General features: G+C 39.0%; 1 protein-coding gene and 2 pseudogenes across 3 annotated transcripts; all 3 read right to left on the reverse strand.

The window, feature by feature from the left end:
* Window positions 1–1,039: 1,039 nt before the first annotated feature.
* Window positions 1,040–13,271, reverse strand: LOC148734300 (adhesion G protein-coupled receptor L2-like; annotated as a pseudogene). The gene is made up of 14 exons (XR_015999176.1): window positions 13,088–13,271; window positions 10,822–11,161; window positions 10,332–10,618; window positions 9,192–9,469; window positions 8,126–8,392; window positions 7,719–7,874; window positions 6,545–6,814; window positions 5,919–6,083; window positions 5,449–5,658; window positions 4,434–4,593; window positions 4,140–4,276; window positions 2,734–2,991; window positions 1,893–2,004; window positions 1,040–1,425 (listed from the first exon to the last, which is right to left on the reverse strand). The product of XR_015999176.1 is annotated as an adhesion G protein-coupled receptor L2-like (transcript).
* A 7,864-nt stretch (window positions 13,272–21,135) lies between these two features.
* On the reverse strand, window positions 21,136–23,001 carry LOC148734301 (collagen triple helix repeat-containing protein 1-like; annotated as a pseudogene).
* A 335-nt stretch (window positions 23,002–23,336) lies between these two features.
* Window positions 23,337–26,996, reverse strand: LOC148734302 (collagen triple helix repeat-containing protein 1-like). Of its 2 annotated transcripts, none has more exons than XM_088754059.1 (3): window positions 26,753–26,996; window positions 24,691–25,029; window positions 23,337–24,453 (listed from the first exon to the last, which is right to left on the reverse strand). In XM_088754059.1, the coding sequence occupies exons 2-3, from the start codon at window positions 24,976–24,978 to the stop codon at window positions 24,097–24,099; spliced, it is 645 nt and encodes a 214-aa protein (XP_088610185.1). In that variant the 5' UTR covers window positions 24,979–25,029; window positions 26,753–26,996; the 3' UTR covers window positions 23,337–24,096. The 2 variants fall into 2 exon arrangements, with proteins under 2 accessions (XP_088610185.1, XP_088610187.1); XM_088754061.1 differs by lacking the exon at window positions 26,753–26,996 and adding an exon at window positions 25,409–25,510.
* Window positions 26,997–27,221: the final 225 nt, after the last annotated feature.

Raw genomic sequence — 27,221 nt, forward strand, 5'->3', positions numbered from 1 at the left:
ATAGAACTTCACAGAAATTTCCTCCATGTATACTTAAATGGTAGTCTCAGGATTGCCAGTTATGACGACTGCTATGGCCGATGGTATTTTAGCTTTAATGGACAAATTCCCTCGCTCCATATCACCCCTAGAACGATTGACGGCGCGTTCGAAAAGAAAACCAGCAGAAACCACGATCTTCGTCGTCACCACCAGGTCACAGTAACAACATTCACAAGGGAAAGGAGCGAGTGGGATTCTGGGTTGGAAAGTGAGTTACGGGCCAAAGGGGTGCTGACGAGTACACAATAACACAAGCTGGCATTCAATGTCCCGGATCTTCGTTGAAGAGGTGTCAGCGGCTCAGCTGTAAGCATATCACACGTGATGAACAGGGCATTTTAGATATTTTAAAAAGAATTACCACTGGAACTCCCAAGAGAACTAGGTAGAAATTTCATGCTTGTGTAAGATTTAAAGCTTGAGAAATAAAATCCAGGAAAATAGTCAAATATCTGTTGAACATCGAGGATTCTATTATTTTCCAACAGGTAATTGGTGAGGCATGTTTCAAGGCTGTTTTCGGGCGTTGTAATTGAATATATAAAAGTGAATTTTCTTTAACTGTGAGCATTTCTTCCTGGTACATTTGGTGACTTACAAGTGATCTTGCTGGAATAAATTGGCCAGCTTTGCTGACCAAGTCATCGTGAAAGAAGGCATTTTCGTAACCTTAACTGATGTAAAATAGACGCTTTTCACAAATACTTTATCATTTTCTCAATTCTTTATAGCCCTGGTCAACGCTGGGTTTGCAAAATGGAACTGGACTGCACGGCCGAGAAATAACCCTCTCGGACAATATTTTTTTGTCAAGCATTGGTGATTTATGGTTATGAAGACGAACTCTACATTCTGATGATGTTGACCGTTTGCACTGTAAATTGCGCTAGTTGAATGAAAAGGAAAAGTGCAAGAGACTAGGTAGTGTATGGTTATACCCACGAGCGGAAACTAATTCAAGTGATGTAATACACTCGGGACTTACGGATTTGCATGCATATATATATATATATATATATATATATATATATATATAGCGTGTATTTAATTTATTGTGATAATTATTTTCGGTATAACGGACATGAATAAACGTTTTTAACTTAACCGCGGTGTACTGCAGAGGCTGGGTTTACAAAATGGAACTGGGCTACACGGCCGAGAAATAGCCATCTCGGATAATATCTTTTTGTCGAGCATGGGGGATTTATGGTTATGAAGACGAACTCTACATTCTGTTGATGTAGACCGTACACACTGTAAATCGCGCTTGTTAAATGAAAAGGAACTTGAATGCCAGCGAATAGGTCATAAAATGGAGATCATCAACTGCTTTCTTGGTTCTTTGTGGCCAGCAGACGAATCCTTTGTGTTATCAGAGATAAACTGTGGAATAGATCAGAATGAGAGCTGTAAGGTAACCTTATAGTCCCCCTCGCAGCTGTTTTTAGTATCGTCACGCAACGCTCCTCCCCACAAACTGAGGAGCGTTGCGTGACGAGACTAGAAAACGGCTGCGTGGGAGACTAGTAATCTTACAAATTATATGCCGTTTAAGTTTTTCAACCTACAAGAAGAATTCGTCTCTTAAGTCTTACAGCAATCCGAAAGGTGTACATAGGTGACTCTGAACTACTGAATCCACTCATTTTAGTCTTTACTTTTAACTAAATTTTAAATCTTATTGAATTGGGGATACTAAATGACATTCACTGGCAGAGACAGTGACGATGACAGAGACAAGAGCTTAACAATTTCCCGACACACTGGTTTCTCTCTGTGTCTCCAAGCTGATTAGAACAACGCAGATCTGAGGAAAGCTAATAACTAACAAATAGTTCAATGATTATCACCTATCTCAGTTGGGCTTCTCTGTCTTCCTGCCTTCTGGTCAGTTACCAAGTTAACTGTTTCATGCAGCGTTGCACTCTTCTTGCACAACATGCTTATTAAAGGGTTTTTAACCTAGTGAAAAGAAATTAAAAGACTGAAAATCATGACTTCGAGCTACCGTGAACATCATATCCACATTTCGCCGATCAAAACCTGTTAGAGTAACTAGACGTACTGCTTCATCAAAGAGTATTTTGTTAGAAATACCTAAAGCTAAGACTGTTACGTTCCAGAATAGTTTCTACTCTAGAGCCTCAAGAACATTTAATACACTTCCAGAATACTTGAGGGTCAATACCCAATCTATCAATGTTTTTAAAACTAATTTGAAGAAATATTACTTAGATCTAACTTCAACTGTGTATGATCCTGCATTAATTCCACAAACTTTCAAAAGTGTCTGCATAAAATGTCATGAGTAGACCACTAACAGCATTACCAGCCAAACTCTGTTGCTAATTAACTATTTCTAATCACATAATTCCTACCACTCGATTCTAATTTGTAATTGTAATTTGTAATTTTTTTTTTTTTTTTTTTTCGATTGTGTAGGAGTCTCGTTTATGGAACGTCAGCTCTGTGAGATCTCTCCTGCCAAATTGTTTTTGGCGAAGCTTATAAATAAATAAATAAATAAAAATTGTCGTTCATTGCCGTCTATTGAAAAACATTGAATGTTATCTTTCCCACATTCTGAACAGAAGCCGTAAGGTATATATCTTCTTCAATAACAAAAACGTTGTTAACTATTCAGACTATAGACAATGTGGGATAGTCACTGAAAAGAGGAAAACCACTCACCGAATCGTCTAGAATGCAAAAGCTGACAAATATGAAAACTCCTTGTATTGAATTCAAAATGGCGAAGATATAGTGAAACCCATCTGTAGACGTAATGAATGTGAGAAAGCCAAAAGACCAAGTGACACCAAGAATTGGCAGCAACATTGCAAAACGTCTTAACCAGTCCTTCACTTGCTTGGCAGGCGTTACGTTATTTTTGGATTTTGTTACTCTGATTATTTGACGCAGCAACAAAATGAGAAGAACTGAGTTGATCTAAGTAGAAAATACAGAAGCAAGTAATTACGGAGAGGAAGAGATAAATGAATGAATAAATAAATAAATAAAACAAGATAAATGAAGTAGGATTTCAGTCAGCTCTCCCGACGCAATCGGCTTTTATGAGTACCCCACTGATTCAAAAATCCTTGTTTCAATTGGCCGTTTGTACTTTGTGATCAATAAATTATTTTTGGACGCTTTTCATCTCCGATTGAGCATGACAAAAGAGAGATTATTTTGACGTCCTCTTCGTGTTTCTTTGATCGTCCGGTGAAATTGAGGAGAACTACTATTCATGATATCTAATTCCTGTCCAGATAAAAATTCACATCAACCCCTGTTATCTTTCTCTTGAACATGAGATTCCTTTCCATTCCGTATCAAAATAAAATAATTAATTTGCAACTGATACTGACACAAGAGAAAGAGGAGTTTTAAGATTTCATTCATTCTCTATCATTGATTTGAAGATTTTTGTTCTTCATCTTGATCATGTTATGTTCGTCCGTTGTCGGCTAGGAATTTAGGGTTTTGTAAAGAAGGTAAAATCAGTGAGAATCGATCTATTTTCGATCACTGGTGTTATGTTGCAGATTGAGGCATGCATCTTGGCCAAGGAAAGTTAGGAAGAACGGAGGACGTAGTTTTATATTAAAACCTGGTTCGTAAATGAGACCTCACATGGACATTCACACAATCTTAGAAATACTGAGTTAAATTATTATGTCCCCAGACCCAGAACTGAGTCTGCAAAAGGGAGCCTACACTACAGAGGATCTGTTCTGTGGAACAGGATTCCCTGAGAGATTAGAAAACTGCCAAGTTTAAACGTTTTTAAAACTTCATTTCATGGGAAATATTTTTCTGATACACCGTTGTAACTTTTATTACCAACAATGTCAGTTTTTGTATTTTTAACATTATAGTTAATAGTTCCTTATTATTCACGATGTAAGTTTTGTATTTTTAATATTAAAGTCAATAGTTCCTTAGAGTATTTTAGTTTAGTTTAAACACGATTCCTAGGGAGACCATGTAAAATGATACGACTTCGTGTATAGATAAAGAGTATTAAAAAAAAAAAAATCTGAAATAAATTGCATTTGTTATGCCGGAGCAGGTTGGCAACAGAGTCTACTCACAGACATGATTATTGCAACTGGAGCAACAAACGCCCAATGAATAAGCCAATGATCTGTTGTAAGCCAACAGTTATCGGCTGCATAGGCCCTGGGTCCAGCTACTGTCAGAGAAACGGCCACTATAGGAATTGGTGCACCTGAAACGATCAGAAACGAAGATATTAGTGAACACGTGACTACCTCGTCACCCTCGATCATCCGAGTTATTTATGTAATTGTGCAAAGACTTTGTCTCTCGTCATATCAATAGGCTGTGGAGGCGAGCAAGGCTTTGCTCAAACAAATCTCTCTTACCCCATCCCAGAGCATAAAACCATTTCTTTTTGGAGGCCAGAATTTCTTGCCGTTCAACTTTTAATACCAGGAAGTACAGGATAACACCATGACACAGCATCCAGAAAAACACGGATAGTTGGAAGTAATGGAGCAACACTGCAGTAGTTGTGCATAACTCCTGTGGATTAGAAAAAATATATTTTTGACGTGTCAGATGATATAAATATATCATCAGGACTTGTCTCATATAATTCCAGGTAAGACTTCTTTGATATTTCATCTTTGGTCTGCTTACAATTTTTTTTTTAACTTAATCTAAATTTTCATTCAGCACCTTTGATTTAATTGTATGGATTATCCTATAGTTTAAGGAAGCCTATACTTTTATAAGCCCCCGGCTTCTAATGGGCTTCCTTGCTATTAGCTCTTCAGTTCCTTTGATTTTGAAGTTAATTTAGTTAGAATAGTTCTTTTTATCTTTGATGTATCATAAATTTTGTATTTGGTCAATTTTTTTCTGGTAATGGCAAATAAAATTAATGAATGAATGAATGAATGAACATATCACGTACTCGTACGTGTAAAGTCCTAACAATGTCGCTTGTGTACAACACCTAATCACTCCTTGCGTGATCAGGTACAACACCTAATCACTTCATGCGTGATGAAGTTTGCTATTTTCAGACGAAACACGTAGGAAATTAAAACAATATTTTAGTCTTCACTGTGCTATTGAGCTCAAAATCTTTAATATTTCTGAATCCGAAAAACAGCATTTGCGACTTTGCTTTTGGGCTAAGGGTAAAGCTGTATAATATTGTTTTTGCAAATTCTTTTACAAGGAGCCTTCTACACTTTTACTGATTTTCAGTGAAATGTCTAATGAGGCTTTGAACTCCCTCGTTTGAAAGGTGAAAATTTAAATTTGTATTTCTGCTTTTAGTCTTGGCCAAAGCTGTATATCATAAAATATGCAAATTTTCCAGGGATATGTCGAAATTTCTAGCAGACTCAATGATAACTATATGATTACCTTTGACTTTCCTATTTCGTCCGCCAGGATTATGAAAACGTATGACACAGCATGGGCAACAAAAAATTGAAGTAACATCATTGTTCTGAAACTTTTCACTTTTTTCCAGCACACGAGGAATATTACACACGTGAGCACCAAAAAGAACAGCGAGCATGCGCAGCCTATCGTGGAAATATGTTTGAGATGCAGCTGATTACGAGTTGTCACCTGAAAGGGATTTTGGACAAAAAATTAACGAAAAGAACCTTTTTCAGGAATTAAACAATAACAAAAACACACCTGACAGTTTTTTTCAAAGATAAAGAAGTTTGCAGGGGAGTTCCTGAAGTCTTCACCGTGTTACAATAGAAAATTTTAAAGGCAAAGAAATGTTTAAACTGGAATACTTATCTGATATTGGTAATCGGTAAACGGACATTGAGTGGTGATAGTTGGATTAAAGATTTGTGAAGACACAAGCAACTCACCGGTTTGTTGTTCATTAAGACTGCAAAGATGGTTAAGTGATTACACTCGCAAGTGGTAACACGCGAGTTTGACTCACGATCAACGCGCACACACCCACGCGTCAGCCACGTCCTCTGTGATTGGCCGATCTCCCAGAACACGCACTGTCCAATCAAATCATGACGCTATGAAGAATACATTACGAGTAAGAGAGTTTTTACACTGTCACTTACAGTATGCCTGAGACTAACTCGTGTATCATTTGCTGCTTACTTCACGTATATTCATACCCAGATGGGTCGGGTGTAACTGAATTCATCAATGCAAACACTTTGATGTCTCACATACGAAAATGAATCGCATTTGATCCATTCTGTAGATATTTCCAATTTGCAAAAAACTAATAAACGGAGTTGAATAAGAAGCCTCTGCAAAACAATACCATATTTTCAGCGTCTTTGTTCGAGACAAACGTTTCCTACGCAGTTCAGAAAACATGCTGACAAACATGTTGTTTTTTTCGTGACAACTTTGTCCTGAAACACCATGTGTATGTAACTAAGCCAAGGCCCGACAAAGTACTATCTAAAAGAGGACTGCTAAGTAAAGTTTAAGACACATAAATTCTAGAGACTTAAAACGATACCTTGTAGGTGTGATTAAAAGCCAGTTTGATAGGTTTATTCAGTGGACCAACCGGGCCATGATTGTGTATTGTGACAGACATAATACTTGAGCCGCTCCTCTGAAGCCTTCCTCCGCTTCACTGATTATTACTGGATTCTTTTGTTGGAAGTCTAAGAATATTCTGTAGTGTTCTGTAAACAATGGTCGACATGCGAGTTTCCAAAGTGTTTGAGAAGACTGAGCCAGGAACCAGGAGTGTAGCACCATAATGAGAGAAATCAATCATCAACTGGGAAATGAGATGAAATACGCAAATTCATTTTTATTCAATGGTAACCGTGCAAACTAGTAAGACTTGACCGCAAAACTGTTTTGTCTGTGCAAAAGACAAAAACAAAAACGAGAGCAACAATAACAAAATTATGAATGGCTTTCTTCTCCAATATATGGCGGCATCAAGACATCTACAACTAGAACTCCCTTTTGCGTGAGGGATGAAGCAATACCCATACCCTTCAAAGAGCAATTTCCTACTTTTAAAAATTCGCTTTAGGAAGAAGGTTAAGGTTTGGGTTCCTGTTTTTCCCGGAAAGTCGGCCAAAATACATGTTCGTTTTCTTTGCGTACATTAACTTAGATTAATTAACCTTTTCAGCATTACATTCCCACATTCGCCCACCGCCTCCCGGTTAGCGCAATTGGTTAGAGCGCCGGATTATGTTGTGCTGGAGGTTGACCAATACTCATGGTCTTAAAATAACTGAGGAGAATTTGCTACCTTTCTATAATATCAAGAAATGGAGAGATATTCTAGTCTTCTCGGATAAGGACGAACAAACCGTAGGCCCTGTCTCCTGCAGGGTTAGGGGTAGGAGACGTTAATTTTCCACGCACGAGATAACTGTGTGATGGATATCTTCCCCTGGGGTGGGATGGGTGGGTGTTATTGTTTCACAGGGCCCCATTTAAACCAGCTACCTTGCTGAACTGGGCTACCCTGTATAAATATTCGTAAATACAAAATAATACAAATACAAATACGAACTCTAATGATATCAAAGGTTCTAATTTTCATCTGTCAAAATGAAGTAGGAAACTTTACGATTTCAATTAGCATTGGGTGAAGGATTGTTACACAAAATGAAACAGAGGAACAGAAAACAGAATTTTTCTCTGATCGATCGATGACTTACGTCAAGGTTTGCTTTCAGGCGATCAGCTCTAACAGCGATGTTTTCGGTTAATATCACCAAGTTGGTTGAGTTGATTGAGTTTTCAAGATAACTCATAATCTGCGAACCAAAGTCGTCCATAGCTGCCAGAAGAATGTCGGTGATGTTTTGCCTTTCCTGGAGAAAAATAAGTGTATTATTGACGTTGTACTTAAAGTAAGAACAGACCACCCGAGGGGAGTTTGCAAAACCATTTCTTCTCTTGAATTTAGTGGCCAGCTGGTTTTATCGCAGCCAAATACACCCATCGATACATGATTAGGCTCCAATTCACTGTCTGTCATAATTCCTGTCCCTACAAGGACTCACAAAGGGTTACACTGAAGTCAAAACTTCAAAATTCCTAAACCGATTTAAATTATCAATACCTCTTGCAGGAGAAGCCACGTTTCCACATTTCCTTCAGCCAATAAATTACTTGCTATTTGCACGATATTCCTTTGGTCAGACGTTGTGTTAATGGCAGCGTTGTTTTCCCAGGAATTATACCTCATAATTTGTAGCAACACGTCCACCGAATAAGACAATTCGTCTGCGTTGAGTTTCAGTTGTTCTCCTGACTTGGTCAGGTTTACAAAGTTTGAGATGAACGCACTTAGGTTGTTGGAGTGGTTACCACTTAGAATAGCCTCAGCCTGGTTAGAAAATGATTAACAAAGGTAAATCAAGAAATATATCAAAAAATCTCCTTCGTTTTGGCCTTTTGTTGTTTACGAGCGCTCTCCGTTTTTGATAGTCGTTCTTTCTTCGCTACAAAATGGTTAGGAGTTGTTTGAAGGAAGCTGACGTTGTTTGTGAACGAGAGTTAATGACATTTCATGGGTAAGTTTACTTTAGGATGATTTGCAGGCTTTTTATCATCTACAGTAGAGAAAAACTATCTGTTTCTAAAGAGATCAAATTGTTAAATCCTAGGAATTTGACGAATCCATGCAAAATGGTGGCATCACCGTTATCGTTATCTCCGAAACCTTCCAATTTTTGTAACGTTTAGCCCGCAAAACCGGAACCAGCGGATGCTTTTAAAAAGTTATATGCAGCCCTGCTAAAAGACGAAACTGGTGGGCAAGGATAGTAAAGGGAACTCCAACACTTTTCTTTTAACAAGCGTAAAGCTCCTCAGAGAGGTTAACTGACGACACAACCAAAGAAGCTGTTTACATTCTTAAACGCTGCATAATTTACTATAATGCACTTTTCTTAGCAACAATCCGTACTTGTAAAAATAAGGAAAGCATTTCTAAATATTTGTGCAAGTGTGATTACGTGATCAAAGGCGTAGGTCTCGGCTTTTTCAGACGGTTGATCCTTAGGTCGTTACCTTCTTAACGTCAACTTGGGAGCATTGGTTTGGACGTTGTTAATTAACTAACACCTGCTGCGGTGAACATATCCTACATGTGTTAGACATTATGTTTCTTCCATTAGTCGTACCTCTAGTTTTAGAGCAGAAATTCTGTTGTTTGAAGGCACTTCATGCGCAGTCCTTGATGTTGACCCTTTTGGGGTAACTGCTGATTCATACTTCGTTGAAATTGGTTGCTGTGTTATAACTGTTGATTTGTACTTCGTTGATGTTGGTTGTTGTGTGGTTTCTGTTGATTCTGCATAATTCGTTGATTTTGGTTGTTGTGTGGTAACTGTTGATCCATACTTCTTTGATGATGGTTGCGGTGTTGTAACTGTTCTTTCGTGCTGTGGGAGATTGCTACCTGCATGAATATAAAACCGAATAGTTGTAGCTATCATCACCGTCTGAATTTAATGTTACCTAGAATGATTGAGATACAGCATGAATGAAGGAAAGAAAATCCACTTAACATCGGGAATCCAAAACGATCATCGCTGATTTTGACTGTAGTTGAATGAACATTACATATTTTAGACCGTAATCGTCACGTCTCGCCTTAAGAGACTCTGTGACAGACCATTACGTGACGGCGTGAAATAAATTTACCGCGTATCAAGTCTTCTAGTCTCCCTCGCAGCCGTTTTTCGGATGTCGCGCAACGCTCCCCCCGTTCTTTTTGTGGGGAGCGTTGCGTGACATCCGAAAAAACGGCTGCGAGGGAGACTACAAGTCTTCCCGTTCGAATTTTGTCCGCAAGTTGGAAGCGGCTTTCTTTTCTGGCGACCCTCAGTGAATTAATGATCTCTTTCAAATGATGTTACTAACATATATATATCGTTCTAATTTATATCCTTACAAAAACACTGCAACAATATTGACTGACATGTATTCATTTCATATAGAATGATATTGTGGGACTGGATGGAATCTAGTGTATAAAATCATAGTTAGTAGAGGGGACTACTAACTGTGGTAAAATTAATCTTTTATGAGTACCTCCTATTGAAAACGAGAGGGGAGAGGTAAATCTGTTACTTTGTAGTTTAGATTTCTTTAATATGGAATCATTTGGACCTGGCCTTTTTATCAGCTAAACTGTTTGAATTTTCTGTAATTTACCAGCACTCTGTTAACGTAAAAGCATAGGAAAGGCTTCATTCTTCCGCAATTAACAAGAACTTAGGTACCCGTTCCTGGCTCAAGGGAAAAAAAACTGAAATTACCGTCTTTCATCTTGCAGCACTTGAACTTGTCAATACAGTTGAGTTTATTGCAGTTACTTTTGTAGAAACCGGTCATGTAATAATCTTCCCTCTGGCATTTGCTCCAACCTCTGTTGTTGAATGATTCAGCAACATCTTCATCGTAACAGTCTTCATAACCGCTGGGATGATGCTGTGGTTGGCAACATTCTACCCCAGCTATGTTATTCAAATACGCGGGACGACCCTTATCGAGTCTGAGGCCACTCATGTAAAAGCCATCAGGACACAGGGCCCACACATCAAATCTGATCAGTAGAAAAGAAGGCAGGAATCAACATGGTCTAAACAACTGTGTTTACATACTCTCATCTAAACTGGTCTGTCGACCAATGACAGCGCGCCTGCTAGGTCAGTTACTTTATAACACAGCAACAGTTGTCACCACAGCTATTCAAATTGATTAAAATTTAGTTTCGATGGCGTGGCATGTAGGAACAGACTAGCTCACCTATCCAAAGTAAGTGACCAGTTTACACGTGAACAGTTTGCAGGTTGACCGACAAATTGAGGCTCCACAGCTCCACAGCATTCCCCTTCTTGTAGATTTCCAACCCTTTCGGCGTGTCTTCCTCCATAAAGAGTTCTGTAAAATCCCTTGAGGTACTCGCTTTTTCTAGGACACACAGACCATTCAGTAGTTTCCAAGCTTTCCCACCAGTCAGCTGTGTTGCACTTCCTCTGACCTGAAGATCGGCGGGCCAAGGTGAACATCAGCATGAAACTGATAATTGGGGTAATGTTCACAAACTGCATCCTACTCCCTCTTTACTGCTTTGTTTCCACTACGACTAGAAAGGAAGAGTGTCGTATAAAACGATTAAACGCATAGATAAGAACTGTGATTCAACTCAACCATTTATTATTTTTCCGACACGAGGTCGCGTAAAAATCGCATGACCAAATGACCTCTTTACTATATCTGTACAATAAGACATCAAAGTCTTCTGAACAAGTGGCGAGGATATCTGTATTACTTTGGGGAGAATGACGTATTAGTAGATAGAGCCGGAGAGCGAAAAGTAAAGCTCTGTTGACAGTTAGGTTATAGTGAGCTCAAGAAGACAAAAACCGGTGTGGGAGATTGAAAGAATTGCCATCCAGGACGTTTCATCACCTAAAAACGTCATTGAAGTTTCATTTAAAACGTTAGTACCCCACCTCTGTTATTTATATATATATGAAGTGTGGAACGTAGATTTTCGTAAAACAGTGCTCAATACATTAATGTAGAGCGAAGTATATGTTTGAGGAGGAAAGAAACAAATAAACTACGCTTTCATCCAGACAAGCCTGTTTCGTGGTTGCCCACTCGTCATTTTAAAATCCCCTGATGAAGGGGGAACCACGAAACAGGTCTGTAGGGATGTATATGTAGTTGTTTCTTTCTGCCTACCACACATTGTATCCGCTCTACTATTTGTATCGAGCACTGTTTCACGGACATCAAGTTTAATCCTCCTATATCGTACAGTATATATATATTTTGGCAGGAAAAAGACAAATAAACTACAAGTTCAATCCATATACATATATATACATACATACATACAGTTGTAGTTAAAAGTGGGCCTTCCTTTTTTAATGCTTGCCGCATTGCTTCTTTGCAATTGGTTACGCCACTCATATTAACATATTTAGTATTCTTATCTCTTAGTTTTTAGGGTTTCTTTCTTGTATTTTGTCCATTGCTTTCTTTGTAATTAGTTTTTTTGTTATCTTTTTATTAGCACTAGTTCATTAGTCGTTATCTGTAATTACGTAATCATTAGCACTTCGATCCTATATAATGCTCTTTTTTTATTTCAAAAGTTGTAACGAATAACTGAAGAAATTCTCTTACCGAAACGTTTTTTGTTAAAAGTTTTTATGTTTTTTACGTCAGAAGTTGTCCATCCTCGCAATTTTTTAAACTTCCTACATATACATACTCCACTGTCAATGTCACTGTCATCGCTCCATATATATATATATATATATATATATATATAGCGATGTATATATTGTGGGGGGAAAAGACAAATAAACTACAAGTGTAACGTTTTGCCAGTGACAGTGGAGTATGTTTATCGTGTACGATTCATGTTAGCTGTAGAGGTATTTTAGGCGTGCTCGTAGATATGATGAATCATCAGGGGCTACCAGGCTATTTAAGATTTTGTAAGTTATGCAAGAGCCACTCGAAGGTATCGCTTTGGCTTTGAACTTTGCTTTATTGTTTATTCACTGCTGTATTTGCTCGCTGTATCCCACACAATAAACGAGATGCCCGCTCCTGATGCTAAGTTTGTATTTATTAAGATTAGTTACAAAATATTTTATAATCGTTTCAGATCAGAGATCAGATCAGAGATCAGATCAGAGATCAGAGATCAGATCAGAGATCAGATCAGAGATCAGAGATCAGATCAGATCAGATCAGAGATCAGATCAGTGGATCAGATCAGAGTAAAGTAGTCTGAATGGGTTTGTCAAAATTGCAGTATGTCGTAAACATGGGGAAAGTGATGTCAAAAACGATTAATATATTTCCCCAAAAAGATTCAAGACAGCTAAAAACCTACAACATGTAAGAATGCCGAAAACGTAATGTCAAAGTAGTGTAAAAAACTCAACTGAACATCTAAAACAATAAATTGGTAAAAATCAGACAATTGTTTTTATAGCGTGACATGACCGCAACATTATCATAATGAGCGAGAAGATAAATAGCTTACCTCGGTGAAGGATAACCAAAAGATAACATAAACGTTCTCAAATGGTAGCTGACTCTGTCTATGATCGAAGCGGTTCCGAGATAACTTATCACTATGGTCGTAGCAAGTAGTTTTTATTTCAAACGGAAACGTGACTATCCTTTCAGTGGCTTGAGAGAGAAAAGTGAATTCTCCGAAAAAAGGGAGGTTTAGTCGGTCAAGCATGTAATTTGCTTCCCATCACGTATTGGTTTCCGGCAAAGACACACTAAGCATAATTTGTGTATTTGCACGCAAGGTAAGCACCTGTAGACAACTAACCATTTAGTTCGGCACTCAGTCTGTAGCTGAGGTGTGATAAGCACCCTATTCTTATGTAAAATAGTTTTTAAAAAGCCACCTTGGTTTTGAAGAAAGTAATTGTAACGGCATTTATTTGAAATACTCTCTTAAAACAACTTCAAGGAGAGACTAAGGCATATTGATCGGCTTAGGAACACCTACGTCAATACCAAAAGAGGAACTTGGATACATTGCCCTCAGGCACTTGCTAAGTAATTTTGTGGCGCGGCATTTATATATATATTCAGTTTATCTGAGGTAAATAAGTTAAAATCCACCTTCAGCTCCGGTTTTAAAGAAGCTGGCTAATTATTGTTCTGACCTTGGACTCCTTTCTTTTAGCATTATGATGATATAGGCTTTAACAATTATAATAGCATGGAAGAAGGACGATACACGTCATCGCCCATTGTAAACATCTGAAAAGGGAAGTCGTATGAGATGCTATTTTCAAACAGGATGTTTATCTTGAGCGATTGACCAATAGACTGAATGGAAAACAAAAAGGAACGAACATAACGACCTTTTCAAACTTTAATACCTTCGTGATTCCGATCGATCAGCTAACAACGCGATATTGACGACAACTGTACAAAAGTAATATCAATCATATGTCACGCAACGACCATCATGAAATCTAACTGACAGCTTAATATTGTTTGTTAATATTTGTTTGCTAATATTGTTTATTGAAGACAGCTAGTCGGCTGAAAAAAATTCTCATCCGTAGTCAATGATGTAGTCTCCCTCGCAGCCGTTTTTGTGGGGAGAAGCGTTGCGTGACGAGACTAAAAACGGCTGCGAGAGAGACTATCAATGATGAGGCCGCCAAGTTAAGTCGGTCAAGTCAGGCTAACATAGGTTTTTACATGACGTATGATGTGCGATGTCAGGAGAAAGAAAAAAAACCTGCATGGACTCCTTTAATGACCATCGTGATCACGGAATGCGGCAATTAATAAATACGCGCCTTTAAATTATTTGAATTTATAATTAAGGTCGCTTGTGGCCCGAAGGGCACATCGCACGTGAATAGGTTCGTATCAAACAGGATGTCATGTTGCGTATTTCAGACTACCAGCTGAAATGAGTTCGCATCCGGAGTTAATAGAGAGCTTAAGCACCAGACGTTCTTCACAACACGAACGGCAGAGAAGCCTCGTAAGACTGGATCGAGGCCTTCGTTCTTGGCGCGAATTAGGAAGGTTAAGCAGTCGACGTTTTTCAGACACGGACTTCGACCCGTGTTAACATGTCTTTGTTAAAAGATGCTAGAGATATGACCTTAATAAGCATGGGAATAAGTTTCTTTACCCCACTCTCTTAAAGTGCTACTGAAACGAAATTTTCGTATCTGAAATATTTGCTCTAACTTGTAGTTTTTAATATGCTTATCATTATGAGATAATTTGCTTTGGCCAAAAAGAAGCGAAAGATATCTTTTTTAACCACTCAAATCAAAAATTTTACACAAACCATGTCCGGGCCCTGGTACCGAGCGAAATGGATTGATGACGTCACTGGTTGTGTTCAGTCCGATAGCGTGGTTTATTTCACTCACTGTTTGTTTGTATTCGGGGGCGAAGGAGATAGCAGACATTGAAGTTTTGTCAAGTGAATCTTCTTCTGAACGAAGCGAAGTTGTCTGCAGTAGCGAAGAGGAAGATGGAGGCGTAAAATGGGGTTGACAGGCCTACACGACTCCCAAGCGTGTGTTTAGAGTAGCCTATTCAAAGTTTAGCCCTCACGATTATGTCTTTGAGCGACCGCCCTATTTTGTAAGCTACGAGCGGCGGATTTTTGTATAGTTCGCTCAGTAGTGGTTGTGTTTCTATTAAATGCCAGTTTTTCATGAGAATTTGCTTTATGTGTGGCACTGAGTACGCACTTCAGGGATTGCGTCTTTTTCGAATCGTTCGCCTTCGTAGATGTACAGCTATTTTTTTTACTGTCTCGATCGTTAAGTTGTCTGGATTGCTTTCAGCTTGCGCCACGCGTGCTGATTCGATCGTACTACAGTTCTTAGTGTTCAGTGTTCCAGCCGTTTTGGCTCGTTTTCTTTTCTTTATTTCGGTATTAAAACGACCGATTTCACGTTCATAGAAGCACATGATCGCCTTTACTGTTTCTTGCTCCGCGTTGTTAAGGATTTGCGTTATCTCATTTTTTAAATCCTCGTCTGCTCTTAGTTTGGCCCTCGCCCTATATTGTAGGGATTCTGGGCATGTTCTGCAAGGCATTTGGTACAGTGGGATTTGTTCGTTATCCTCAGACTTGCCGAGTAGATCATCTTCAGTGGCGGTGTCGTATGAGGCTTCCATGTTTTCTTCATTCTCTGAATGGCATTGTTTTGGCCCGGGGCGTTTAGTAGCCCATCTTCCGTTATAATGTCTTTCGAAATTTTCTGTTGATGGTCAGGCAAGACCGCGGTTTCGATCCTAATCTTGTGGATCTCGTCAGTTGCCGATTAACTAAATAGACTAGTAGAGATTCGTTCTCGGTATCAGTCGGGAATTTTGCTTCCTATCCAGGCGAACCTCTCGCAGATAGCCAAGATGCCGATGTGGCCGCCGATGAATAAGACGAGGATGGCATTTTGCCCGAAATCCTCTTTTTCGGCCTCCCAACATGCAAGCCACACTCCATGCTTATACCCCTCTTTCACAGAAGTACACAACCAGTGACGTCACAGGGCTGTTTTGGCCGCGCCAAGATGGCCGCCAATTTTGATCTCAACCGATCAACTTCGAATGCTTAAAAATGTACTTTCTGGTATGCGTTGGCCCAAAAAAAGTACACAGCGTTTGCAAATAACGTTCAAACTCTATTATATTGCAAAAATCTCGGGTATGAAAATTACGTTTCAATAGCACTTTAACAGAATGAATAATTCGTCTTTCATATTTATCAGGCGACTTGAAATTTACCACTTCATAGTTGTGTAAACAATGCGAACAAAAGAGCGAGCATAAAGTTTTCAGTGCATGATCTGGATGCCTAGAGGACCATTTCTCTTGAGCTCTAAACTAAATTGCCATATGCTAAAACCCTAAAAAGAAATACGTTAAAAGCCCAAAAACCTAACCCTAACCCCTAACCCTAACCCTAACCCAAAACCCTAACCCTAACCTGAGGGTTATGAGTGTTTCAAAATATCCTGAAATAAAGCATTGTAATTAACTACGTGGAAGCTTAAAACATGTGAAATAAAAGAAAATTAGCCAATAGAGGTTTCCCGCTGACGTCACGTATCTCGTAGCAACCATTTTGGCCGCCATCTTGAAGGTCAGGTCTTCCAATGTTAACAAGTGATTCTGACCATGTCTGCGAAAAAAACTTACTTTTCAACGCTCGATCCGCTCGATAAAGAGAGATATTTGCAAAAAATAGCTTGCATAGACAACATTGATCCGTTTGAGATCGCAAATAAGGAATGATCGTCAAATGTTAGCGATTTTCCATCGATAACTTACGCGGACCTCGTGAACCATCTAGTCCTAAATTGCGGGACTACGGTAGCAAGGAGGAACAAGATGAACACCAACTCGTATGATACAAGCGGAATATTCTGTGATGTTCAATATCGTCGGCATCCGTTCGTATCGAGAGAAGAACCTCAACACTTACTACGATGTTTAATATAATGCAGATATTAGGTAAAGTATGTCGACTGCGGTACCGCGGTAGCAGGATTTGATGAATGATTTTTCAGTGGCCGGGTATTCTGAAGTTTAGCCGTGATAAGCTTAAACCGGTTTAAAAAAATCTTAGTTCTGCATGTGATGATTCAAATGGACATGAAATCAAATGACTTAACTCACCCAGACTTGGCGAGAAGATTGGCTGCCATTGTCGAATCCCGTTTAATCTATCGATTAAGCAAAAACCACTTTACGCGCTACGAGAACGTTTTTTAATCACTTAAAGTGCACCTACACCCAAAATTTTTTTTTCGCTTAACGAAATAAGCTTATTTTTTGGAGTATTTCTGTGCAAAAATTTTTTAATTTGCTCAAATCTTTAATTTTCTATGCCCAGTCAAAATACGGAAAATCGGCCGCCATCTTGCCCCACGACCGAGTTTAAAGAAGAATGGTTCTAGCGGGTAATGTGACGTCAAATCGAGAACACGAAAGTCTGCATCTCACACATTTTCACTTGTTTGGGAAGATTGTCGTCGATATTGTCCGAAATATGCCGACTAGGTGTGTTGTATGAAGAATGTATGAAGCGCGATACCCTCTTGCAAATTTCGCACGTTGCTACATCCTTCTACAACACACTTAGTCGGCATATTTTCGGACAATTATCGACTACAACCTTCCCAAACAAGTGAACATGTGTGAAATGCAGACTTTCATGTTCTCGATTTGACGTCACATTACCCACTAGAGCCATTCCTCTTTAAACTCGGTCGTGGCGCAAGATGGCGGCCGATTTTCCGTATTTTGACTGGGCATAGCAAATTGAAGATTTGAGCAAATAAAAAAAATTTTTGCGCAGAAATACTCAAAAAAATAAGCTTACTTCGTTAAGCGAAAAAAATTTTTTAGGTGTAGGTGCACTTTAATGAAAAGCAGAAGAGCTTTTTATGGTTTTGAGTCAATAATTTATCTCCTATAAACAAAATAACAGCATATTTTTGTGGCGTCCTACCTTCGACCTGAAAAGTGGCGTTCTGGCGTCTGCGACGTGACCACGCGAACGTCATGACATGCGCAGTATGTACATAGTTCCTCTAATAACTTCCGGTAAGCGTTCGTGACCTCAAGAACGTCTGGTGCTTAAGCTCTCTAATAATGACGAGGCCGCCAGTTTAAGTCATGACCCAACATATGAAGTATGATGTGTGATGTAGGGAGAAAGGAAAAAACAAGCAAAGCTCCCTCAGTGACTGTCGTAATCGAGGAATGAGGCATTTGACAAATACAATCGTTTCAATCACTTTTTCAATCCCTCTCAACCAACTTTATTAAACGAGGAGCGTGTGTGCATATCAACAATTATGCTCCCCTGGGCGGATACCATTTTACTCGGCACTTAAACAGCAAAAAGTTTCATTTAATTTAACACCCAGTATTCATGTGAAACAGTCCAAAACCAGCTTTAGTTTTGAAGACCCTATAATCATTTAGTCGACATTCAAGTGAAATATTCTCTTAGAATCACTTCAAGAAAAGGGTAAGAAAGCACTTGCTGTCATGAATGCCTACTCAACATGCAAACGGGAAGTTGAACACGTTCATTGCTGCTGGTTTGGGTTTGATCAAAAATCAGAGTTTTGTATGTTAGAAGTCGTAGAATGGTCGTTGAGCTCTTTCGGACTATAAAAGTTTCCACGTTCGTCAAGAATCGTAAAATGGACGAGGTCCCAATTATAATAGGGTTGAACAGATTTTAATGCTAGATGTTTCAACCCACTATTCCATTGAAGAAAAACTTTTCCATTCTCTTTCTTGTTTTATAACTCTTCAAATCTCTTTTAAACTTTCCTTATTTTGTATCATTTTAATTCAATTTTTTCACTGTCTTTGGGTTGACGTGGCTGCCTTGCAGTTTGTTAGTCCCTTCAGTAATGTTAGAGCACAAGATGACACCAAACAAATTCAACATAAGTAATTTTTATTCCAATCTTTATGTTTTGAGATTCCACTCACGATACTTTCCTGAAGCACTCATCCCTTCCCCGATTTAACCCACTTTTTCAATGGAGATTTGGGAACCCTGAGATCACAACGTGATCTCACTTCTACACCCGTAATACCACAAAGGTTGCAAGGTGAATACAAGTTTTATAAATAATTATTTTTTAACAAGCGATTCAGAAACTACAGGCGGATTAGACGTTGTCTGTCTAATACAATGTTTCAAAGCAAACAGATCTCTATAGCGCCAAAGGTTAATCAAGTAAACGATGTAGCTTAATTAAGGAATCAACGTCTATATCACCTCAGAGATTGTAGCGAAAAAGTGTAAGGTTGTTATTTTACAATTTTGAAATTACGAGTTAACCAATCACCTCACAGGTGAAAACATCACACTCTAACCTCTGTTTTGGGAAATCATGATAATGAATTAACAATATCCGGTACTCAAAACCGTGAAATATTTTTTTTCGCGCACGAGAGGTCTAAATACATCATGTGACCGAATATGTTCGAGATAAAACTGGCAAGCATCCGGTGAAATTCTCTGACTGACATTCCCAAAATTTTAAAAGATGCCTTCCATAGGACGACAGCCTTTATTTTGGGTTTAATGAAAGATTCTTGTGCGTTTTTTCATCGTTACAAGGAAAGAGACGGTTTTGTTAATTTATATAGTAAAACTAAAGAGATCTAACAAATCGGGTAGGATTTTTGACGGATTGCTGTTTTTATTCCACGCCTGTGAAAAAAGTACATGTCGGTTATAACGATTGGATAGTTTAGGCGCAGTTTTCCGCAAGCCTCATTTTCGAAAAATGTTTGCTTCTCTTTATTCATATATTAACTCGTCTATTTTATTTATAACCGATATTTATGAAGGCGGATGCAATTAAGCCAAGGCTGGTACAAATGGAGGTGTTTGAAGTAATAATGTCCGCGTACGAATATCCAATCATATTTTTGCGCCAAATGAGGCTACTACCCATTCATGTGCTCTTTGTCGTATAACAATAAGAAAAAAAACCCTTATTATTACCAACAGCTAAAATAAACATAGCCAGTATATGTCAATGAACCAATGTGTTCAGATTCAGAAAATGAGTACTGGAGGACATCAAACCTTAAGTCAACTGAGCAAAATTGTTCTAAATTATCGTCGTTGCCTGACATGAAGAATTTTAAACAACAAATATATATGAAATACATATATATGAACTGCGGTTATGAAACGTATATGTGCACGATCCTTCGCAGTAAAGCACTATTGTCACTATTGCTTAAATAGTGCTTTACTGCGAAGGATCGTGCACATATACATGAAGAATTTTATAGCATAGACTCGATGTGTCACTTATCACGGGATTTTGTGGCACTCTTCGAATCAAATGCTTTTTATTATTCGTCTTAAAGGATATTTTTCTACCGAACACAATTTTTACTTACTTTGTTGTCTGAATTTTTTTGGAAGAAAATGAAGAGTTAATTCATTTATCAGAAAAGATTGGAAGCATCCTCTACATATGATGACGACATCTTTGGAATTACGGTTAGAAAGTTTGAAGAAAAAGGTGACAATTAGCCAACGGCTGTGTACTTAGCATTCTTACGTACGCTCGTAATGGATACAATTGTAATTAGTTTCCCGGCCGATGTATTATCCTAAATGTCGCGTTTGTACGTGTAAAAAGGGCAAACTTCGTCCATGCCTAAACACATTTTCGAGTGTTTGTTTTGTGAGTCCAACTTCAACCGAAAAGCCATCACGAATATTGGGGGAATTTTAAAGTATTCGGTTACGTGGTTATTCTGCAAAAGGATTTCAAGGGCTTTGCATTTAAGCGTAAGAAAAACTCTACTTTCACTCTGACTTGGTCAACAAGATTATTTAAGAAGAACTAAATGGACGAGGAAGAAAAATGCTCCTTGCGAATTACTTGTTGGAAAATAATGGATGCTTGATATGTAAAAGATATTTGGCTACTTTCCTGGACTTTATTTCTCAAGATTTAAATCTTCCACAGGCATGGCATTCCTGTATAGTTTTCCTTGAAGTCCCAAAGCTGTTTTCTTTTAATTCATCTAAAAAGTCCGGTGAATCTCGTTTGAAGTGTTAATGTTGAGCCTTTGGCACGTCCTGGATGAAGATCCGGGACATCGTGGCCAGCCTGTGTACGCGTCAGCACTCTTCCTAACAGTAGAACACTTTCCGACCCAGAATCCCACTCGCACCTTTCCCTTGTGAATGTTGTTACAGTGACCTTCAATATGGCGGTAACGATGAAGATCGTGGTTCTTCCCAGTTTGCATGTAGAAAGCACCGTCGATCGAGCCAGGAGAGCTGCACTCGGCGCCATTGAAAGTGAAATACCAATGACTACAGCAGGAGTTACATCCATAAATCCTGAGAGTACCAGCAAATTAGACATGGAGGGAAGCGTCTGTAAAGTTCTTCATAAACTCGCAGTTCTGAGCAGAGAAGATAATTTTGACGTGTAAATATTGTTGTAAAATCCAAGAGTTATTTTGCCTTGTACCTATTCATCTTTAGCCACAAAAAAGGGAGACTTACATTGAAACCCAAAAACCGTCCTCAAAACAAACAATTCAATGATTAGGAGTAAAATTGTCACAAATCCATTGATAAACCACTTGGTTCTAGTTACTCTTTGCTAATTGAGAAAATGCTGCTTTTTTGTCGTCAATAACTTCTCATGCAGAAGACAAAACTTACAAAGATCATTATCTGTTTTGTTTCTCTTACTTGGATTACACCAGAGTCTTTGCCGTCGCCTCTCTTCCATGAACATTCTTTCCAGTTCATATGAGAGGAGAGCTGAGACGACCCTGGATTTCCACTCTCGCCTTTCTCCCCTCGCTGTCCCTTTTGGCCTGTAGGACCTTGGACACCAGCCTCTCCCTTCGAACATTTGTTTCCTTGAAGGCCAGGGAGTCCTTGGGGTCCAGTCTTTCTTAAACGTCCTCGTTCTCCTTTGGCTCCGTCACGTCCATCACGGCCAGGTACCCCAGGAGATCCTGCCATGCATCCCAGGGTTCATTTTCTATTTTGCAGTTTTGGCTATTTTTCAGACCGATTTTCGGTGTTTGTGCCAAAAAATTCGGTTTTTCGGTGTTGGTGTTCATTGCGGTTTGCGGATTTTCCGTTTTTTAGCATTTCATTTTCGGTTTTCTTCAAACTTCGCTCTCGAAAAACTGTTCACTTCCCTTTATTTATCTATAAGCCTATTTATCTTTTTTTTTCTATTTATAGGCAATATTCATTAAGGAGGATCCAGTTCAGCTGAGTCTTGTAACGAACAGAAAAGCGAGTAGCATTGGTTCTTGAACAGTTTGTGGACGATTTAGAAGATGGTACAGTGATTGTGACACTAGCAATTTTTTATTCATATTTGACAAAAATCTCGTGAATTGTTTCTTAATCAGACAAGTAATCTTTCTGAAAAATAGCATTTCGAAATCATGGTTTCCTTGACTCGAACCCTGCGACTTTTTGACAAATTATCCGATTTTCCCCGAATAGTGCGTTCGCTATCTAACGCGATGCGAGGCCTATTATGGGCAATCGCCCCATCGTGTAGTATTAGAAGGCTTGTTCATTGTAGCGTTTGGTAGAATAAAAAAAAGAGAGAAAAAAAGAGAAGGAAAAATATTCGAAGTAAAAAAAAAAAACATGGGTGACTTCAGTGTCTGAACTTGATAGTGACCAGCACCGTTCGCGGCGTCTTACATGATGGGGTCTTAGCTTCTTACATACAATTCCCGCTGACATAGCGCTTTACTAGCAATAAACCAGAAAGCCCAAAAGGCTTGTAAAACATCGAAACATAACAATACGGTAAGATGAACCATGATAGATCTAGATGCACCTCGTGACCGAAAATGCACCAGGTTCCAGGTAACACTGGCGAAGACCCGGTGATTTTTCCCTAGCTGACAATCTAACCTGTCTTTAAGGGTGTATCTCGCTGCAAATTAAAAGGGAAAAGAAGAAGAATAATATCAAAGGAGGGTAGATCCAATGTAAAATCTAACGCTGAGTTTAATTTTTGAGGCCCTCGTAAAATGTCTTTGTCACTGGTGATAAAAGGTCACAATGTTTCAATCAATTGATCTGAGAACAAAAATCTTAAATGAAATTCAACTTTGAATCCTATTGAAATCTTGTTTCCCATATCGACGTCTCATGTCCGAAGCGTGCATAATGTCATTAACTGAGTTAAAATGTAAATTCGCCACCCTAAAGAGTTTCAAGGCTGATGTTTCGAGCGTAAGTCCTTCGTCTTTCGCTCTGACGAAGGGCTTGCGCTCGAAACATCAGCCTTAAAACTCTTTACGGAAGCCAATTTACATTTTCAACTCAGTTGATTAAACCCAAGTTTATAAAACCGACGCAGCACCACAGTTTCTTTAGAAACTTACCCCCATTATTCGCTTCTCTCTTCAGTTCACTTATCATCGTATTTGATGGTACTTTTCGAAATGTATGCTTTCTATTTGTGTACTTAAGCGATAGTGTTTCCTTTCAAAAGGACAGTTTCCCTCCGTAACAGAAATCGCTCGGAAAGTAATCATGGCAGCCTTTTTGTTCAGTGAAAATTGAAGGGTGAAAGCCTCCTGGAAACTGATATGAAAACGTTTATGCAGCCCAGTTCCATGTCGCGAGCCTAACTTTGATAGAAACCCCATTAAGAATTTGGGAAAAGTATTCAGTAGTATTTTGTATGTGGTAGTTCCGGCAGAACTGTTTCATGTGCACCAGATGAACAAGGAAGAAATGTTCAACATATGGCGCATTTCGTTCTCTATTTTCCATAATTGCGAAGGAGATGCAATTTGATCACGGATTTGCCTCGCCAGTTACTTGGTAGAAATTAATGGAATTGATTTATAACAAATATTTGAGTTCTTTCCTGGACTTGATTTCTTAAGTTTTGAATCTTTCACAAGCATGGAACTCTACAAGTTCTAAAACTAATTTTCTTTAACTATTTCAAGAAGTCCAGTTTATCACGTTTGACGTGTTTACTGCTGAGCCTTTGGCACCTCTTCAATGAAGATCCGGGACATTGTGGGCCAACCCGTGTGAGCATCGGCATTTTTATAGCCTTTGATGCATCTACCAACCCAGAATCCCACTCGCACCTTTCCCTGGTGAATGTTGTTACAGTGACCTTCAATATGGCGGTGACGAAAAAGATTCCGACCCTTGCCGGTTTCCATGTAGAATGCGCCGTCAATAGAGCCAGGAGATCTGCATTCGGCGCCGTTGAAGGTGAAATACCAACAGCTACAGCATTTGTCACATCCATAAATCCTGAGGTTACCAGCAAAATAGACGTGAAGGGAAGTGTCTGTGAAGTTCTTCATGAACTCGCAGTTCTGTGAGAAAAATCAGTCTAATGAGTATATATAGTTGCAATATCCAAGAGCTGTTTTGTCTAATGGGAGACGTTTCAAACCAAAAACCATCTTCAAGGCAGTTACTGATACAATTCAATAAAACTGTCAAAATTCCATTGATTGCTTCTTGAGAAAATGCTGCTTTTTTTGTCGTCAATAGCATTTTGATGGTAAAGAAAAAAATGCGAAGATCATTATCTATATAGTTATACCTACTTGGATCACTCCTGAGTCTTTGTCGTCTTCTCTCTTCCATGTACATTCTTTCCAGTTCATATGCGAGGAAAGCTGAGACACACCTGGATTTCCACTCTCGCCGTTCTCTCCTCGCTGTCCCTTTTGGCCTGTAGGACCCTGGATACCAGGCTCTCCCTTCCAACCTTTGCTTCTTTGAGGGCCAGGAGGTCCTTTGGGCCCAGTGTTTCCCGGACGTCCCCGCTCTCCTTTGGTTCCGTCACGTCCATCACGGCCATGCGCCCCAGGAGATCCCGGTATGCCATGCATCCCAGGGATACCATTTGTCCCTGGTTGTCCGCTATAACACTGAGAAAGGGGCTGAGACAGAGACAGAAAAGAAAACAAACATACAGTCACTCCATCAGGTATTAGTAAACGAATGGACAATTACGGTGTTAACAATTGTAAATATGAATTGCAGAGGAGAATCAGGAAAAAAAAACATTTAAGCATATTCCTCGAACGAAAAGATCATGCAATTAGAAGAAATGTATTTTGGTAAAATCTAATCTATTCTAAATTTTGCACTTTTTGTCTGGCAATTAACGTTTTTACCCCCTTTCTGGCAATTGCATGAAAAAGAAAAGCTTCAATCAGTGACGCAGTTAACTCACCACATAGGACTGAGATGGAATCGAACGTTATTTCTTCTCACTTTTCCCTCCTTCCCAAAAACTGCTAGACATGCGGGACTTACTTTGTTGTAAACTGATTTGTTACTTTTGTTATTGGTGCCAGAACACATGGTGATCAGCGGTATAATTAGTAAAATTAACAGGATTGTCGATGAAAGGTTCATAATTGTAAGGTGATGAGCTGTGGATAAACAATGAAACAATGACTAGAAAGAAGTTAGCTACTGACCAAATTGAGACGCACAGATTTTGCGTCTCAGTTTGGTCAATAGTTAACTTCTTTCTAGTCATTGTTTCATTGTTTATCCACAGCTCATCACCTTACAATTATTTAAATGAAACGATTTGTTCGAGGCCGTCATTTCAACATTTCGTAGAAAACAATAATTTCTCGGAATACTAGTACTCAATTATTCCTTGGGGCGAGGTACACCATCCTCACTATGTATAAAACTTAACACTGAGGATTACCACTTTTTTCCACTTACTGTTCCTCCCCACTCCTTAGCGGTTGTTTTCACTGTCACTCCATCGACATTAAAAGGAAAAAAACCACCGAATGCCTAAAGCTTCAAATACAATCTCCGTGTTAGGAGAGTGTTGGTTCATAAGAAACCCACTCAAGTCTTTCGTATTTGTGTCTGTGCGATTTTCCGCTAAGAGGGTATTTTTTTGTCGGTGAAGTTCTTTTAACTTACGTAATGTAAACAAAATCTGTTTTCTTGTTTTGCTACAAAGCGATTAGGTACCCACAGAAAATTTGCATAAAGTCATCAAAGCAAATTTTCAACTGCTTCGACTGCCCGGAAGACAAATTGTTACCGTGACGGGAGAATTGTTTACCGACGGTATAAGAGCCTGTTAGGATTTCAGATCGAATAATAACTTTTGCCGTTTACACCAGTCCATTGTTTAATCGCGAGTTATCTTTGTCAATGTTGACTCTTTGTTTCTATTATACCGACAACTAGCCCTTATATGCTAAATAGCCAATGTTTTGAAATTTAGCAGATGGAGCATTAGAAAGTATCGAATGTCAACGAAACACCACCGTTTTTGTCTTGATTGCGATATTGTGTTTTCTTCAAAATACATGATTTCCTGTCTTTCACAAAGCAGAAACGAGGATCATCAATGAGTTCAGTCTTTTTGTGGGAAAGTGACCGCGAGACTACTCAATGAATTATTCAGTTTAAAAGCAATCTTCAAGAATAACTCTACAAATGATATCTCTCGAGTTGCCAAAAGAAAGTTCAAGGAAAAGACGGCGAACTTCCAACGGCTGTGTACCCTGCACTCTTACGCATGCCTGTGATGGATAATACTAGTGCTCCGGTCAACCGAAGAGTTCAATCTAGCGTAAGGCTCGACATTTACATTACGAGCCAAGTTCTTGTTTGACCTACCCGAGAACGAACTCAAGTTATTAAGCGAGGAAGGATTCTACACAAACTCTGGAGACTTGGTTGATGACCCATCTCAAAGATCGTTGCTTCATGAAAAGATTTCGTCGGCTTACATGATCACATGACCTTGATGAGGACTTCATGGAAGACATGGGAGAGGTGAGTTCCATTTCGCGAACTCAACGTTCGCAACTTAGATTAGTTACAAAATATGTATGCAACTAAACACCGCAGGCGAGAAACCGTCATTAGGGTGTTTAAGCAAATCCCTACGGCTGGCGCTGCTACGGCTACCGGAAGTAAAATTGTCCAGAAACGAGTCATTGCGCATGTCAGTGGTTCCCATCCAGCCGTAGTGGGAAACCTTCTACGCGAGTGGGAAGGTTTCGGCGTAGTCTGTGGTACGTGAACTTATCTCGCTTCTTTCTTCGCTTTATGCATTCTCCTGAGCAATTTTAACTATTGAAAT

The sequence above is a fragment of the Stylophora pistillata genome, chromosome 3 (assembly GCF_964205215.1).
Source record: "Stylophora pistillata chromosome 3, jaStyPist1.2, whole genome shotgun sequence".
NCBI lineage: Eukaryota > Metazoa > Cnidaria > Anthozoa > Scleractinia > Pocilloporidae > Stylophora > Stylophora pistillata.